Genomic DNA, 16,726 nt, shown 5'->3' on the forward strand with positions numbered 1-16,726 from the left:
GGCGGCAATTCCGCTCGAGGCCGCGGACTAGAGACGTCGCGGAGAAGCTGGAAGCCGCGGCCGCGAGGGCGTCCGGTCGAGCGGGCCCAGATCCGGAGTTCGTCGCCATCGGGGCGGCGTGCGTCACGTTGTTCCCCCAGGAAAGGTGGTCGGCGTCTGAGCTGCTCGAACTCCCGAGGTATCGGGACCTGGGCGCGGATGCCGTCTCGGTTCCGGCGAGGGAGATCCCGACGAACATCGGCGCCGGCTGCTACAGAGCCTGTGACGCGGTGGCTTGCGAGGACTGCGAACCCCCCGCCTTCCGGGTGCCAGACACCTCTTCTCTCGCTACCACATTCCGATCCGAGAGTAAGATCTTCTACGGGGTCGACGTGATAAGACTGGCTCCGGGTTACATACAGCCTTACGTGTGGTACTCGAGAAAGGCCAGCGCTTCATCCCAGGTCGCCAAGGAAGACTCGGGCCGTGTCGGGCGGTCTCCGGAGAGACTCACCTTCGCGCAGATGCGGATCGGGTCTCCAGAGCCAGACCCGTGCTCCGCTTCGGCCAGCTCGCCCGCGGGAGGTCCCCGGGTCATCGTGAAAGGCAAAAGCGGATGCTGCGAGGGAGAGGTCGACACAAAGATGGCCATCCTCACCCAGGCATCTCCGGAGGACGCCGAGAGGTTCAGAGAGCACGTCGTCGAGCTCTCGATTGCTGTCACGGAGCAGCGACCGGACTTGTTCGCGGGCCCGATCCGAGGCCTGTGCAGGAGCTCGGAGAGCTGCGACGGCGTTGTGGTGTTCCAGTACGCTCCCATGTTCGCTGACTGCAAGAAAGCATCCGAGTGGACTCTCGAGAACGCGCCTTTCTCCGCTGACGCCTTCGCCGCTCAGGTGCTCCTGACACTTCACCAGGCCTTGGAGGCAAAGAAGCTCCCCACGCGCGCGTTAAATCTGGACGACTTGCTGATCTGCCGAGGCTGCGCGCTGATCGACCCGGTGGCTTACCTCGCCAAGCACTTTGGTCGCGGTGGTCCTTTTTTCGGGGTGCGAAACGAGGGCCTGCTCACGTTCTGTATCGAGGTTTTGGGCAGATGCGGCTTTCGCGAGGCGGATTCCATAAGCCTCCTCTCCTCAAGGGACCCCGTCGGGATCCTCAGCGGGGCCCTGGGGATCCTGAGTGAGAGAGCGGGCCGGGGGAGAGCCGTCGTACCCAGCAGGCTCACCCTGGACAGCGCCTACTTCGCGTTCGAGGAGTACACGGCCGAGAGGTCCACTTGGCGGGCCGAGCCGAGCCTCACGGGGACGAAATACGAGTCGGCCCGCGGGCTCGGCCTGCTGGTGTTCGGCAACCCTCCGCCGCGAAGGGGAAAACAGACGTTGCCGGGGCCTCCATCTGATTCCAAGTCGCTTTCTTCCCTGATACGAAACCTGACGCTGAGACTGAAGGTCAGAGTGTTCGAGAGCCACAAGGTCGAAGTGGTCGCGTTCAACTGCACGAGAGCCCCGCTGACCGTGGACCTCAGCAGGGCCGGGCTGCGCGACGTCGCGGGGGTCGACCTACTGAGCCCCGACAGAGTGCAGCTGTCCCGAGACGGCAGGTGCTACACTCACGACGCAGACCCTCGGGTCGCCTTGGGTCTATTGAAATGGGCCCCCGTCGTAATGATCTCCAAACACGCAGCACGGAGCCCCGTGCCCGAACTCACCAAAGTGTATTACAGGATCGTCATCGCGCTCGTACGCCTGTGCGGTAACGGCGCCTCCGAGAGCTCGCTGGTCGACCTCTTTGCCAGACTTTCGCCCCTCATCGTCTCCACTCACCTGCGGTGCTAGTGAGGAGCCCTTCGATCAGAGGCCCAGCGTACATGCTCATGTATGTGTGTCGATGAATGTCCCAGAGACACGGCTACGCTACACTGAGATCTGCTTCGGCTGGCTTTGTTTCTGTACTTTTACTTGACTTTTTCACGTTTGTTTGATTGTTTTCAGGTGTCCTTCGAGGGACCTACACATTGTTTGTTTTTTTGTTGTATCGTCGAGTGAAAATAAAATGTATTGTGTTCAGGTGTCTGGTTCTCCTTTATTTTCAGAGGTGAGATAAACTGTGCACTCGCTCCACCGGGGGTACGGGGTACGGTAGTGTAACCGTCCGTTGGCTCCAGTGGTACTAGGGCCCGCCAGTTCTTATTAAAATATTGCGTTCCCTTTCGGACTGCTGACAGATAGTTTCGTGTATCCCGTCAGAAAAAAAAAAAACCATGAGAGGTCTCCCATTCGGACCGTGGCTACTTCTGACTCTCACATGGACCTTGAGCGCAGCGGGTGAGTCCTCTGTAGGCTTGCTGATACTGTTCCTAGCACGAGTACGATCGATGAGCCTGTGTTTTGAGAGGCAGGCCGTGACTATTCGATGAGTCTGTGTAGTCAGGTTACAAAGTCGCAGAAGGACTCGGGAGGGTTGCCGGCTAAATGTTTTTTTCTGCTTTCTTTCTTGTGTCGCTGTCACGTTGTTACAGACACCAACATCACCTGTCTCATCATGGAAACCTGCATCTTACCCTGCAGTTTTCAGAGAGGAGACAATCCGATAGTGCACTGGATTAAGGATAACGAGGGCACCCCCTTTCTTTCATATTACAACGCGAACCCTCAGTTCAGGAATGTCAAGGGCAGAGGTTTCTTGTTCTCGGATCAGGTCTCTAAAGGTAATGCCTCACTACGGTTGTCCTGGGTGCAGCTTCACGATCAGGGAAGATACACCTGCTACGTTACAACCCGTAAGAATGAGCGATACACTTATGTCAACGTCAACGTGCAAGGTAAGAGCGGTGAGTGACTTAGGTGACCGTTTAGCGAAAATGCGGCTCTAAATTCTAGTTTGTCTCGCAGCGGCTCCGGTCCTCGACAGTTCGGAGGGGATCAGCCGGGAACGCGAACCGGTTCGGTCGACGGAGCCCACTACGGCCAGCAGGACTTTGAACGCCGCGATCACCCCCCGGTGGTCCACGCAGCCGTTTCCCAACAAGGGCGGCTACCACGGTCCAACAACAGAGAACGTCGACGCGGACCGTGACCGCACAGCGGCGACTCCCGAACGAGACGATGGGGCGACGAAAGAGGCTGAAGGTGAGAGGGGCCGACGGTCACTGTCGAGAGGGAACGCTTGGCCCGCCAAGCAAACGGGTTGCGCTGAGCCCAGGATTCGTTTCTCGCAGCGGCTCCGGTCCTCGAAGTCCGCATGGAGGAGGTGGACGACACTGTCGTCTGCTGCTCGAAAGGGATCTACCCGAAACCCGAGCTAACCTGGTCCACCGAGCCTCCGTCCGGTGGGGCTCTGAACGCCACGACCGCCGTCTGGCGGACCTCGCTGCTGCTCTACGACATCCGCAGCTCCTTGTTACTGTCGCACGAGGACGCTGTCATGGTTTACAGCTGCGTTGTAACCTCTGGCAAGCACAGCAAGAAAGCAACTTTGATGGTGGAAGGTGTGCGAAGCAAGTGGTTCATTTGTTTAGTTTCTTTTTTTTTGCACCTACTGTTGGACTTCAGATTATGCACGAACGCCAGAGGCGTCACTATCCTCAATCTGTTCTCGCTTTCACGGCTTATTTCTTTTCGTTTTCCTCAGGCAGACTCCGAAAAGTTCTGACGATCTATGTCCTGATCCCCGTCGGTGTCGCGGCTCTCGCAATTTGCCTGGCTCTCGGGATATGGAGCATGCTAGGGAGAACCAGGAGATGCGCTCCCGCCTGACCGTGGGACTCTCGGCGACGGACCTTTCCAATCTGCCTGCTCATGCATTGTTCCAACTTCACAGGCTTACTTTTGCTACGTGAACCCTTGTGTGTGTTCGTTTGATTGCCGTAACAATAAAGACCCTAGAGTCCACCTCTGAAAGATGTCTGTATTTTGTTTTTCTTTTTGCTTTTTCAGTAATGAGAAAGTGTGGTTACGAAAAAATAAAAAGGATGGGGCATGCTCCATGAGCCTTCGAGCGCTTTGCGGCAACCCAGGGTGACCGTCCTACGCTTAACGGGGTTTCACCACGAGGTCGGTAGGGTCCTCCGAGCCCATCGCTTCACACTGCGCAAAAAACAAAAGAAAGGAAACCCAGGTTAAACGTCTGACTAGATTTTACTTTGTGTATCATCTCACACGATTACGTGTGAAAGTAGATAGAAGACAGACAAAGATGGCAGAGAGGTTCAGCCATTGAATCGAGCGGCCTTCACTGTATGAGCATGCCCTTTCGATTCTCGCCTTACGAGTTCTCTGGAATATGTAGCTCGAGAAACTCGGATGCGCCCCGAACTCGCACTTTCCTGACCTGCCTTCAGGGAATTCCCCATCTAGCGTCGGAACGGATTTGGGCGGGTCGAACGAAGCCCTTATAACTCCGCCGTGAATGCAGTGTTTGACTGAATCACCACCATCTGCTACGGTTTTACCAGGCTCCCCGAGCTCCCATTAAACTTCAGCGCCCCCTCGGACGAAAGCGAAGCGGACAGCGAGCGACGACGGTCGAAAGGTCCTTCTGTGTCTCCCACCGCCGACTCCCTCGACCCCAACCGTACTCTATCTGGCCTCAGTCATCAGAGCGGATAAACCATGAGAGGGTTCCTATTGGGACCGTGGATCCTTCTGACTCTCGCGTGGACACTGAGAGCTGAGGGTGAGTGAACTCGTTGTGTTGTGGAAGGCAGATGGTGAAACTTTGATGAATCTTTGTGAAAATGTGTGGGGTTTTGTTTTTCTTGTTTTTTTTTTCTTAAGCCGCTGTCATGTAGTTACAGACACCGACGTTACCTGCCTCGTCATGGAAACCTGCATCTTACCCTGCAGTGTTCCGAGGGAGGGCTCCATAACAGTGCGCTGGTTTAAGGATCCAGAGATAGTTCCCTTCCTCACATATGGTATAACAAACCCTGACAGGGGGAATGTCAACAACAGAACCTCCTTGTTCGAGGATCAGATCTTTGAAGGAAATGCTTCAATATTGCTGTCAAAGGTGCAGCTTCAAGACCAGGGATCATACCGTTGTGTCGTTGTCAGCTCGAGAAATGGGCATACCAGAAACGTCAAAGTAATGGTGCAAGGTAAGAGTCGCAAGTGTTGTGATTAAGTCAACCCCTGTGACCGTTAAGCGAAGACGCGGCCCTAAGTCCGAGTTTTGTCTCGCGGCAGCTCCTGTCACCGACGGTCACGCCAAAGAGGGGTTCGACCGGGATCCGAGTCTGGCCCGCCCGACGCCTCCTCCTCCACCTGGCTGGTCGAACGGCGGCGGCGCAGCCGGGGAAGAGGGGTCCAGCCGGGATCCGAGTCTGGCCAGCCCGACGCCTCCTCCTCGGACACACACCATGACCACCCCCCAGCAGTCCACGCAGACTGTCCACGCAATCAGCGACTCCCGGGTTCGACCGACCGAGGTTGTCGACGTGGACCCCAACGAAACCCAGGCCACTGGCAAAGGAGACGATAAAGCGTCGAGGGAGGTGGAAGGTGAGAGAGGCTTTCCATTTTTTATTTATTTCAATTTTTTTTTTTTAAATTTGTTTGTTTCTTTCTTCTTTTAGTTTCTGCAGCATCTCCGGTCACCAAAGTCCGTCTGGAGCAGGTTGACAACACCGTTGTGTGCATTTCGGAGGGCATCTACCCGGAACCCGAGCTGACTTGGTCCACCCAGCCTCCGTCGGGCAGGACTCTGAACGCCACTACCGCCGTACGACGGACCTCACGGATGCTCTATGACATCCGCAGCACCGTGGAACTGTCTCCTGAGGACGCTGGCTTGGTTTACAGCTGCGCCGTAGCCTCTGGCATAAACAGCAAAAAAGCGACAGTGAAAATTCAGTTTTGTGAGTGGTGCTCTTATTCATTTATTCATTTATTTATTTATTTATTTATTTATCTTTAACATTTGCATTTAATATCAGTTACGTGAGTGGTGCTCTTATTTATTTATTTTTAACAATTGAATTTATTATTTGCAAAAGCTGATGGACACCATCAACTCTCGGTTTAACGGAACATCTCCCTTGTTCTTCTCAGGCCGACTTCGAAATCGTGTTTTGTTTGTCCTTATCCCCATCGGTCTCGCTGCTCTCGCGATTTGCGCGATCGTCTGGAGGATGCGACGAAAGATGAAAAGGGGATTGGCTCCTGCATCTATCAACCTCAGTGACTTACTTCATAAGACATAAACCCATGTGTGTGTTCATTTGATCACCGTTACAATAAAGACCATCGAGTCCACCTCTGAAAGATGTCTCTGTTTTGTTTTCGTTATTATCCTTTTCAGTGCTGAAAAAGTGTGGTTAGGACAAAAACTATATAAAGGACAAGAAAATGCTATGAGGCACTTTGAACAATGTGGCTACGCGTAGCAGGGCCCCAATGATTCTGCTTGAGGTCACTCGGGTCCTCCGAGCGCAAACCCGACGCGCCGATCGCTTCAGACGGTGCAGACAAGGAAAAGAGACACAGGGCAAACGTCTGACATGATTTTATTTTGTATCTCATCACACGTGATCACACTGAGATGCTGCATCGGGCACTACAGCAGTCGAGGCGGAGCACAGGTCAGAGTCTGTGCTCTCGTCAACCGAGGGAGTGTGGAAGCGTAAGCACAAGCTTTCGGTCTTCGTCCGCTTCGCCCCGTCGTCAGCACGCCCACGATGCGAGTAGACGCTCACAAGCCCGACGTCTCGGTTTCCACTCGATGAGGAGGCCTCCCCCGAGCGAGGCACTTCAACGTGGTCGGCCAGCTCTTCCAAATAGGTCATCATGCGAGAGCTCTGTGCGCCGTGCGAGCGGAGAGTCTTCGAGGGCCCTGGTCGCCGGGACTCCATAGGCCCTGCCTGAAGGGAGATAGAAGACAGAGGAGTGCAACGGAAAGGTTAAAGGGGTTGAGTCTTCTTCGTCTGCCTCCAACGGTGTGAGCTTGTCGCCCCTCTGCCATTTATAAAAGACACCGGGTAACCCGACTTTGTGACCTGCCTTCGGGGAATTCTGCGTGACGTGTCGGAACGGTCTTCGGGTGTGATCGAGTGGTGCAAAGTGGAATAGTGTTTGCCTCAATCAACGAACGTCTGCTGCTGCTTCACCGGGCTCTGCGAGCGTCCCTTCGGACGAAAGTGAAGCAGACGGCGAGCGACGACGGTCGAAAGGTCCTTCTGCGTCTCCCGCAGCAGACTCCGCGACCCCAACCCTACTCGATCGGGCCTCGGCCATCTGAGCAGCTAAACCATGACAGGGCTCCCATTCTTACCGTGGCTACTTCTGACTGTCGCGCGGACCCAGAGCGTGGAGGGTGAGTGCTCTGTAAGCTTGCTGACATTCTTCCGAGTACGAGCGCGATCGTCATAACCCAAACAGTCAGCGCAACGCGGCTAGAGCAAAGCGAAAACAGGGGATGGCGAATTCCACACTACGGGTTGAGATGCAGTATCGTGACGTTGACTAAAAGTTCTTTTTTGTTTTTGTTCACCGCTCACACTAAAAGTCAGCGAGGAGGTGGTGTACTACGACATCTATTACGACCCAGACTACGCCTTCAATTACAGTTATGAGGGGATCAATCCGGAACCCGATCTGACCCGGCCAACGGAGCGTCCTCCATCCAGGTGGACATTGGACGACACCCAGGCCACTCACGAAAGAGACAATGATGCGACGAGGGATGCTGAAGGTGAGAGGGGCCGGCGGTCCCTTTCGAGGGGGCCGCTTGGGCCTAGAAGAAAACAGGTTGAGCTGAGCTCTGTCTTCGTTTCAAAGCAGCTCCGGTCACCGAAGTCCACCTGGAGCAGGTGGGTGACACCGCCGTGTGCAGTTCGGTGGGGATCTACCCGGAACCCGAGCTGACCTGGTCCACCGAGCCTCCGTCGGGCAGGAATCTGAGCGCCACGACCGCCGTCTGGCGGACCTCGCAGCTGCTCTACGACATCCGCAGCTCCTTGTTACTGTCGCCCGAGGACGCAGGCTTTTTTTTACGTCTGCACCGTAGTCTCTGGCGAAAGCAGCAAGAAAGCGACCGTGAAAGTTAAGCGAGGCGAGTGGTATTTTTTTTTTAAAAAAAACAAACAATATTTTAATTTGGTTTTTGGACCCATTTGTTGACTGTTTCTATCCCCGCTCTCTTTCAGTCTTCTCAGGAGGACTGTTTGTCATGATATCCATCGGTGTCACGGCTCTGACTGTTTGCACGGCTCTCTGGATCTGGAGAACGCGAAGTGGAAACAGGAGACAAGCTCCCGCCTGGGCGTAGGCTTATTCACGATGTGTCTTTCTGCCAGTGCGCCATAGGGTGATGCAAACCCATGACTGTGTTCATTTGATCATTGTGACAATAAAGACCCTCGTGTAGACTCCGAATGATGTCTGTATTTTGTTTGCTTCATTTTTTTTTAATTTTCATTTTCTGTGCTAAGAAGAGTTAGATCAGAAAAGGTTATGTTTAGAAAAATAAATGTAAAAGCGGAGAGGTATACTCTGGTATTCCTCGAGGCATTTTCCGCGTTGCTGCAACGCAGTGTGACGTTCTACGCTTATCGGAGCTGCAGAGTTTTACCGTGAGACCGCACAAGAAAAAAAAAAGAAAGAACACTCAAAGCAAAGCGTCTTACTTTGATTTTTATTTCATCACACATAATTACACAGATCCCACGGATGTAGAAGCGGTGCACCAGACAGTCTGCGGTCGCATCGAACTAATGTCCCAAACGAGAGCCCCAGTTTTGTCCACCGTGACTCCAATGCGTTCTGTCCGAAGGTTGGCTGAAGACAGGAGTGCAACGGAGAGGTCGAAGAGGTCGAGTCGGGTTCGTCTTCTTCGTCCGCCCCCACCGCTCGAGCTAGCCACTCCTCGACCTTTTCTACATCCACACCGTGTACGGGGCGCTTCCCTCTCCATCGCTTTCGTCTTGCGAGAGCCGCCGCTGAGACGCCTTGCGCTCGTCCTTGCCATCTGTGCAGAGGCGACCGGGTCCCTCTCCGAACCCTCCTGCGAGCAAATCGGCTCCAGGCTCTCTGTTCTCTGTGGGCTCTGGGTCCTCTGTGAGCTGCGGGTGCTCGGCGTGAGACCCCGCGCGCTCCGCGCTCCTCTTTCTCTGCGGGTCGCTCGCTTCCGAGCTGCCCGGCGAACAGCTCAGTTTAACCGGCGTGATCGGCTTTGGTTTTGCCGGCGACGTCACAATTCGACCGTCGGTCTCTCGCCTTTCGCCGCGAGACCTGACGGTTTGGCACCGCCTGCCCAGGTCCGTCGACTTCAGGGAGCTCCTGGCCTCACGCTCCCTGCGTGAACGGAGGCCTGCGGTCGATTTGTCAGAAAGGTCGGCCCCTTCGGATTCCCAACCGCTGCCTTCAGACGCGGACCCTCGACTCTCCGAACTGGAGGAGCGCGAACGAGCGATCCGAGCGCCGGACCTTTTCGAACCTCGACCGTCGGCCTCTCTGCCTTTCTCGCCAGAGAAACGCAGCGGTTTCCCGGAGGCTGATTTTTGCAGCCCTCTCTCTGGGCGTCTTACGTCTTTGCGGCCGCTGGAGTAAGTCTTGGAGTGGTCTTCGGTGTCGTTGCGTTGTCGCCGCGTGAGCGCGGTTTCGAGCCCCGGCCTCTTTTCCCGCTCGACCGAGGGTCTCGACTTCGACCCTCTGCCTTTCGGCCTCGCGGAGACTCGCATCGCCCATGGGCCTTCCGTCTCCGAGCTGTCCGAGCTGAGTGCGCGCTTGTAGCCCCGCCGGTCGCTTTTGCACGAGGGCGAGGACGGCTGCGACCCGCAATACGGACGGCCGACCCCGTCCTCGTTCCACCTGGCCTTGGAGCCCGCTTCCTCGCCAGCTCTTTGTCTGTACGCGCTACTGGGCGAGGAAGGTCGCGACACGCAGTACGGACGGTCAACTCCGTCCTCGCGTCTCTTGGCCCTGGCGACGTTGTCCTCTCCCGCCTCGATGTCTTCTTCGCTGGACGACGATGCGTCGTCTATGAAACTGTCGCTGCGATCGTAGTCGTCTGAGCTTTTGTCGCAATCCGAAGAGCTCTCCGTGTCCCTGTCGCTCAAATACTCCGGCTCTTCCTCGCTTTCGGAGCTGAGAGGTTCCAGGCCGTTGTCTTCCTCGGCTTCGCTCAGTAAAAAACTGTTTCTCTGGCGGCGCCCGACCTTTCTCCTCTTGGTCGCCGGAGACCGCGAGGCTCGGACGCTCTCGGCCCAGGGGGACAACCGACGTCGAGCTCTGCCGACGGTCTGGCGGCAACTCCTCTCGGGCTTCTTGACTGGCGGCGGCGGGGAGAGGTGCCTTCGGGGAACCCGCCTGGACGCCGCCTTGCGCTGGAGTGCCGCGAAGGACCGGGCCACCTTGTCGCTCCACCTCTGCGTGGATTGGGACTCCAAGCATTGGATCAACGCTCGGCTCAGGCGATCCTTGATGCCGCGCCTGCGGAGCTCGTTGACCGTGCCCTGGTTGTACGCCACCCATTCTCTCAAGAGTTCCCTGTTCGCCTCGCCGAGGAGAGCGCTGTCCAGGTTCAGGAGCTTGCACACGGCCTCTCTCTGGTACCCCAAGGAGTCGTGCAACCAAGGGTAGCTCAGGAGCAACACGGACAAGTTTTTCATCCATGTCGAAACCGGGACGGGCTCTGGGATGGGGTTGAAAAGCTCCGAGCGGTCGTTCGGGGGCTGTCTACATCCCTCGCCTGGCTCGACCGGCTCTCCGCAAGCGGGATTTCTGCCGCCCATGTCACCGTCAAAGCGGGCTGCGTTGATCCCCAGTTTCTTGAGCTTGCTGCAGTAAACTTTGAGCTTCAGGAACGCCACTTTGGCGGCCGCGTTCACCTCCTTGGCGTGGGCTTGCGCTTCCTTGTCTTCCTTGTTGCACTGGTCGCGTTTGCACATGGTGTACCAGTCTTTCTGGATCTTGTTCACTTCCCAGGGCTCTCTGTCCACCATTTCGGCGCAGGCTTTCGCTCGGCGGGCCGTCTCGGGATCGGCGTCTTTCCGGTTTTGGCTGTAGCAGCGCAACTGCCGAGCGAGCGAACCGCACTCCTTCCTGATCAGCTCCATGACCGAGGCAGCGAACCTATCCCGCTCGCTTTTTCTGAACGTAGCGTCCGAGGCGTACCTGCTAAGGAACTCGCAGTACCTCTGCAGCTTCCCAAGTGGACTGTGCAGCAGCTCGGCCACGGCGAATGCGCCTGGGATCTTGGCGTTCATGAACGTGATGGCGAGTTCAGCGATTTCGATCATCCTGGGGTCCGCCAACTTGCTCTCCACGTGTCTGGGTATGCGGTCGCACCACCCGTTCGGATCGACGCGCTTGGTGAACGCAGACAGCGCCCATTGGTTGATTTCTTGGAACGTGAGCTGCCCCGACAGATACGTCTCCCGGGCCATCTCCTGGAGCGTCTCGTTCCAGCAGCTCGCGAGCTCTCCGTTGCCTTTCACGCAGCTGCGTTTCAAGAGCCTGTAGAACCGGAGCGTGGTGGACACGTACAGCGTGGGCAAGTGTCTCTGCTCCGCTCTCACGGCCACCGTCGGCACCAGGTTGCTTCGCCTCCCATCTGACGCTTTCCCTCCTGACCTGAAGTACACCATGCGGGGTTCGCTGGCTTTGTACGTGAAACGACTCAGGTCGCATTTCACTGCGTCCTCCCCGAAACAGTCAACGCCGGCGTCCCCCTCGTTCTTCCTGTCGCTCGAGGACTCCCATGCGTGGCTAACTTCTGGCGCGCAGCACATCGGCTCCACATCTTCCAGGTGAGAGGCCAACGCAGCCTGGCTGCTCTGATCCCTGCCGGGGGACCCGGGTGTGTTCGATATCAGCAGTTGACAAGGCTGAATCTGCTGGAAGGACGGACAGAGCGCCTCCACGTGCGTGGGCATCTCCAGCGACATGTCCCAAAAGTCGAACGCGTGGCCCGCGACCTTCCTCAGCAGCTTCAGGCTGTCCAGGGTCGGGGCGAACAGGACCTCTTGCACGAAGTAAGACCCCTTGCTTTCGCCGTCGTTTCCGGGGATGTCTGTCATGTAGGTCCCGACCATGGACCTCGCGGGGTCGTAACGCAGCAGGTTCTCCTTCGTCGAGTGCTGCGTCACCACGGGCACCACCGTCCGATCCTTTCCCCTCAGCTCCTCGGCGGGGAGGTAGTACGCCGTGTAATTTCCGCACGTCAGCAACACTTGCTTGAGGCCGGCTCTGTCCGAAGTGACGATGGATCCGAAGTCGCTGCCTCCCAGAAGGTCCACCAGGTCCATAAGGGCGAGCAGGAGAGATCGAGAGGGACGCTGGGGTATCCTACCAGAGTCCGCTATGACCGCGTCTCTGATCATCTTGTTCAGAACCCTCGGCCTGTAACGCAGGTGCTCTTCGTTGCTCAGGCGCCGTTCCTTTTGGGTCATCATGCTTACCACTGCATCGAAAACGCCACGTGGGTGCGAGCACGTGAAGACCTCGTCGTGGTCCACAGTATCGAAGTACCACGGAGGGCTGCTGGAAACGACGAAGGTTTGATTTGTAGACGCGGCCGCCTCAGTCGCCGATACCGTAGCCATTTCGAAAGCAAGACCTGTTGAATGCGCGTACGGACAAAGTGGAAACAGCAGCAACAGCTCTCCTAATCCACTCTGGTGAATTCAGCCTAAGTCCTGCGAGATCCTTGCGCTCTCTCTAGCTCTTAGAGGGGAGGTTCGAAGGCCACTTATATCCTCCCAGTTGGGGTTTCCCACCTCCTCGATGCTTTGAACAGCCCAACCCTGATCCTTGCGCTCTCTCTAGCTCTTAGAGGGGAGGTTCGAAGGCCACTTACATCCTCCCAGTTGGGGTTTCCCACCTCCTCGATGCTTTGAACAGCCCAACCCTGAGGCTCGGAGGGATAGGGCGGAGAAATCTGCTCACCACCACTGCACACAGGCCCAACCCTTAGGCTAGGAGGGATAGGGTGGAGAAATCTGCTCACCACCACTGCACACACACTCGCAAGCAACTTGCACGGAGGCCAGTCATGAGACAAACAATCCGACTGCTCTTTGCAGTGTCCGCCGGCCTTTCACAGTGTCCGACCGTCGCGCAGGGAGTCCGACCGCTGCTCAGAACATCCGACCGCCGCTCAGTGACTCTGACCGCCGTTCAGTGACTCCGACCGTCGCTCAGTGACTCCGACCGATAGTCAGAGTACGACCGCCGATCCCTGTGTACACTGAATTCAGGGAGTCCCAGTGACACGGAGCCTACAGAGAGAGCCTTTGTGCACGGACAGTGATGAAAATGAAATATCACAGTCACCTAGGTTGAATTCAAAGTCACCTAGGCTTGCTTGTAGCTTTGTTGTTTGTTTGGTTTTCTCCTCATACAGCTTTTTATTTACCCCCCTCTGTGCTCAAAGAGAAAATCGTCGGGCTTTGCGATTTGAGGAGCAGAGCTCAGCATGGATGAGGAAATTAGAATTTTGATCAAAGGTGTTCTGGGGCACTTCGTTGGACGACGCCAAGACTTTGAAGTCGAAAGGCCGCGTTGTCGGGAAGCTGTAAATGCTATGACGAGAGCTGTGTGTGAAGTGCTGGAGGTTCACAGACCGAAATACACAGGTGAGCAGCACAAACAGATCTGTTTTTTCAGAGTTATCTGTACGCTCAGCGTGATCTCTCCTTGTCCGGTGTCCCACTTTAGAGATGGTTTCAGATCTAGGTGATTCATTTCCCGATGCCGCGATGATCAACGTCGCGAAAAGCCTTTTCGAGGACGGGATCATCAACTGGGGCCGTGTGGTCAGTCTGATATGTTTGGGGGCCGCGGTGTGCCAACATCAGGACAGGTTCAGTGGCAGCCCTGGCTCCCTCTTGGCTGACACAGTGTCAGAGGCGATCGCCTCGTACTTGCTCACAGAGCACAGAGGCTGGCTGGAAGAGATGTGTTGGGTGAGTGGCCTGTACTCTAGGGGGTTGAACTTCATGCTATCGCTGTTATGAAACAATTTGTCTTCATGTTTTGCTTTTTTTTTTTCTGTTCCTCTTTCTGTTCTTTTTTTAACGCTTTCTTCATGACCAGGATGACTTCGCTGACTTTTTCCCTTCACCTGAAGCCACGAAGTGCCATGACCTTGTAGGACCGGCACTTGGACTCTTTGTTTTTGCGGTCGGAACTGCACTCTTGTGCACGCACCTTGGGATGTGACCCGGTGGTTGTTTTCTGACAGCCTCCGGGGGCTTTGCCCTCAGAGTGCTTTAAAGTCTGGAGGGCCAGTGTCAGACACTGAAACAACCGGTGTGGACGAGAGGACGCTTCTTAGACACGCACTTTAAGGCATTGGGAACGAGGAGACGTTCCTCAGGAGCCCGTTTGATCCTTTTCTTGTTTTTCTTTTGCTCCCGCATGGAGAAGTACTACAAAGACCCAGTGCGACCAGTGATCGGGCAAGGCACCTACGGAGTTGTCTACAGGGTGCGAGATGTGAGAAACGGCCAAGAATATGCCCTCAAATGTCACAAGCAGGCAGACGTTATAGAGGACGCGACTGTGAGAGAGTTGTCCTGCCTGACAGCGCTGAAAGGTCATCCCAACATAATACAGCTCCTGGACTGTTTCATGGACGAAGATCGGGTGGCGATGCTCATGCCTCACGTGCCCTTCGAGCTGACCAAAGCTATTCACCGCCAGCCACCGGCTCCGCTCAGCTTCGTGGCCAGCTTCTCGCTTCAGACGGCGAACGCCCTGGAGTACATGCACGGACTGAACATCTTACACAGGGACCTGGTTCCGAGTAACGTGCTTCTCGAGGAAGATCTGACGGTGAAGGTGGGCGACATGGGCCTAGCCAGACAGTACTCCCGACGCATGAGCCTTTGCGTGGTGACGGAGCCCTACAGGGCTCCGGAGTTGTTTGTCCGCGGGAACGCCGCGGAGTACACGTGCGCCGTAGACATGTGGAGTTTGGGAGCTATGATACTGGACGCAAAGGAAGGCGCCGTGGTGTTCGCTGCAACGCGTGGGTCCAGCACTCTGAGCAAAGTCATGGCACTGGCGGCCTCGGATCCCGACGGGGGAGCGGAGGAATCGACGCCCGCCAGGCAGGAACTGATACCCAACACTATGAAGTGTGAGCACACCAAACGCATCGCCTTCCGCCTAATCGCTCTCAGGCACGACAAGAGGCTTACGGCTCGCCAGCTGTTGGACGATGAGGAATGGAAGCGTTTGTCCCACATGACAGACGGAGAAAAGGCTGAGGTCTTGCAACAATGCGTCACGGGTGTCATGTAAAAATACACAGTTCAAGAGGCTTTGCAATGTCTGAGTTTATCATTTTTCAATAAAAAAAAAATGAGCCAATGACCACAGACTCTATGTATCGTACAGGTGTAAATTTTGTTTATTATTTTGAATACGTTTGACCATAATAGCAGATGTATCATTCAGCACCACTGGCCCGCTCTGGGAGCACGCTTACACGTTTGTAGCGATGGAGATGAAAAGGGATGTAGCACTCAACGTGGAACACCACTTGGCGTAGTTTGTTTCGTAACTGCGCGAGGGCCCTCGGGTCTTTTGAGGGCTTCGGGCTCAACTCAGCTTCCGCTCTTCGTCTCAGAGCGCGGCGAAAACAACAGTGGCAGCCGCTGCGACGAGAGACAGGGCTAGAGGTTTGGCTCCATTTCTCTGACTAGGCCATCTATCCAGTTCCTCCTGAGCCTTTCTCACGGTTTCCTTCAACTTGCTGAGCACTGCAAACAGAAGACAGCGAACACTGGTTGGGAGAGAAGCGCTTTGCGATAGGCGGGTAGCTAAAATGCACACATACATACATACAGTCTGTCGTGTTGTGGAGTTTTCCGAAAGTCATCACGGGCTCCATTGGAACCAGGTCAGGCATGAGAATCTCAGGCCGACGAACGCCGTCCGAGTAAGAAGGCTCGTTGCTGTGATGTAAAACACAAGAGTCCACTGATGTCAACAGCACGAACACGAACAGGGTCAGATGCAGCATCGAAGTGGTAGTCATTGTGTCTTCAAGAGAAAAAAAACCCCACAAAGAACAGTTTTCTTACTGCAGTGCGCAAACACAACTCACGCCTGAAGAGGTTGCCTCTGTCAGCTCTCCACTCTTGCCTTTTATACTTGCAGAAGAAAACACTCGCTGTGCAGATTCTAATCCCCCCTGCCCAAAAAAAAAAAGGTCCCTGGCCAAATCCCAACCACAAGCCCGAAAGAGAGGCCGCGACCGGTCAGCTCGCGTAAACCCAGCACGCCCCTCGCTCACAGGCAGGAGAGATCACGTAACAGGGTGATTCAGGGGAGAGGAACGCAGAGCATGGCGTCAGAGTCTGCCTGCCTCGGTCGGCCTCTCATGGCGGAGGACGGATTCTCAGAGTGGAAATCGGTGTGAGAGAGCTGAGGTCGGAGCCAGCGTTTCTCAGTCCCTCCCCTACATCTCGGTTTGGTAGCGTAAGATGCCATCTGACTCAGTGATGTGTGGTCGGACTCCCTAAGGGTCGGTCGGACAGAGTGAATGACTGTCGGACTCCCTTAGCGCCGGTCGGACAGAGTCAATTGCGGTCAGACAGAGTGAATAGAAAAGGTCGGGCTGTCTGGACGCTGACCTGGCGAGGTGAAAAGCTGGCCCCATCTCTCGTCTGCAGCTTTGGAACTAGGAAATTTTAGCGGCTGTGTTCTCTGTGTTCTATGACACAGCTCCTACGTAGAAAGGATTTAGTTGGGGATTTTTTATTCTTATTTTTTTCTTTCCTTCATATCCAACATCG

The 16,726-nt window shown here is 55.6% G+C and overlaps 2 protein-coding genes across 5 annotated transcripts; both read left to right on the forward strand.

The window, feature by feature from the left end:
• Window positions 1-2,027: 2,027 nt before the first annotated feature.
• Window positions 2,028-3,881, forward strand: LOC144996413 (uncharacterized). 2 transcript variants are annotated; one of them, XM_078955873.1, is made up of 4 exons: window positions 2,028-2,803; window positions 2,874-3,110; window positions 3,200-3,469; window positions 3,613-3,881. In XM_078955873.1, the coding sequence occupies exons 1-4, from the start codon at window positions 2,395-2,397 to the stop codon at window positions 3,735-3,737; spliced, it is 1,041 nt and encodes a 346-aa protein (XP_078811999.1). In that variant the 5' UTR covers window positions 2,028-2,394; the 3' UTR covers window positions 3,738-3,881. The 2 variants fall into 2 exon arrangements, with proteins under 2 accessions (XP_078811999.1, XP_078811998.1); XM_078955872.1 differs by having other exon boundaries at window positions 3,200-3,881.
• Window positions 3,882-4,386: 505 nt separating this feature from the next.
• On the forward strand, window positions 4,387-6,245 carry LOC144996412 (uncharacterized). Of its 3 annotated transcripts, none has more exons than XM_078955870.1 (5): window positions 4,387-4,656; window positions 4,772-5,080; window positions 5,169-5,483; window positions 5,558-5,839; window positions 6,033-6,245. In XM_078955870.1, the coding sequence occupies exons 1-5, from the start codon at window positions 4,593-4,595 to the stop codon at window positions 6,182-6,184; spliced, it is 1,122 nt and encodes a 373-aa protein (XP_078811996.1). In that variant the 5' UTR covers window positions 4,387-4,592; the 3' UTR covers window positions 6,185-6,245. The 3 variants fall into 3 exon arrangements, with proteins under 3 accessions (XP_078811996.1, XP_078811995.1, XP_078811997.1); XM_078955871.1 differs by lacking the exon at window positions 4,387-4,656 and having other exon boundaries at window positions 4,714-4,897; window positions 4,993-5,080; XM_078955869.1 differs by having other exon boundaries at window positions 4,569-5,080.
• The last annotated feature ends 10,481 nt before the right edge of the window (window positions 6,246-16,726 follow it).

The sequence above is a fragment of the Oryzias latipes genome, chromosome 12 (assembly GCF_053564925.1).
Source record: "Oryzias latipes strain Hd-rR chromosome 12, Olatipes_Hd-rR_3.1".
In the NCBI taxonomy this organism is placed as follows: Eukaryota; Metazoa; Chordata; class Actinopteri; order Beloniformes; family Adrianichthyidae; genus Oryzias; species Oryzias latipes.

Coding starts and splice junctions, on each gene's coding strand:
- LOC144996412 (XM_078955869.1), top strand. CDS start 4,702: ATGAATCTTTGTGAAAATGTGTGGGGTTTTGTTTTTCTTGTTTTTTTT. Junction 5,484..5,557: donor AGCGTCGAGGGAGGTGGAAG/GTGAGAGAGGCT, acceptor TTCTTCTTTTAG/TTTCTGCAGCATCTCCGGTC. Junction 5,840..6,032: donor GACAGTGAAAATTCAGTTTT/GTGAGTGGTGCT, acceptor TGTTCTTCTCAG/GCCGACTTCGAAATCGTGTT.
- LOC144996413 (XM_078955872.1), top strand. CDS start 2,395: ATGAGTCTGTGTAGTCAGGTTACAAAGTCGCAGAAGGACTCGGGAGGG. Junction 2,804..2,873: donor TGTCAACGTCAACGTGCAAG/GTAAGAGCGGTG, acceptor TTTGTCTCGCAG/CGGCTCCGGTCCTCGACAGT. Junction 3,111..3,199: donor GGCGACGAAAGAGGCTGAAG/GTGAGAGGGGCC, acceptor CGTTTCTCGCAG/CGGCTCCGGTCCTCGAAGTC.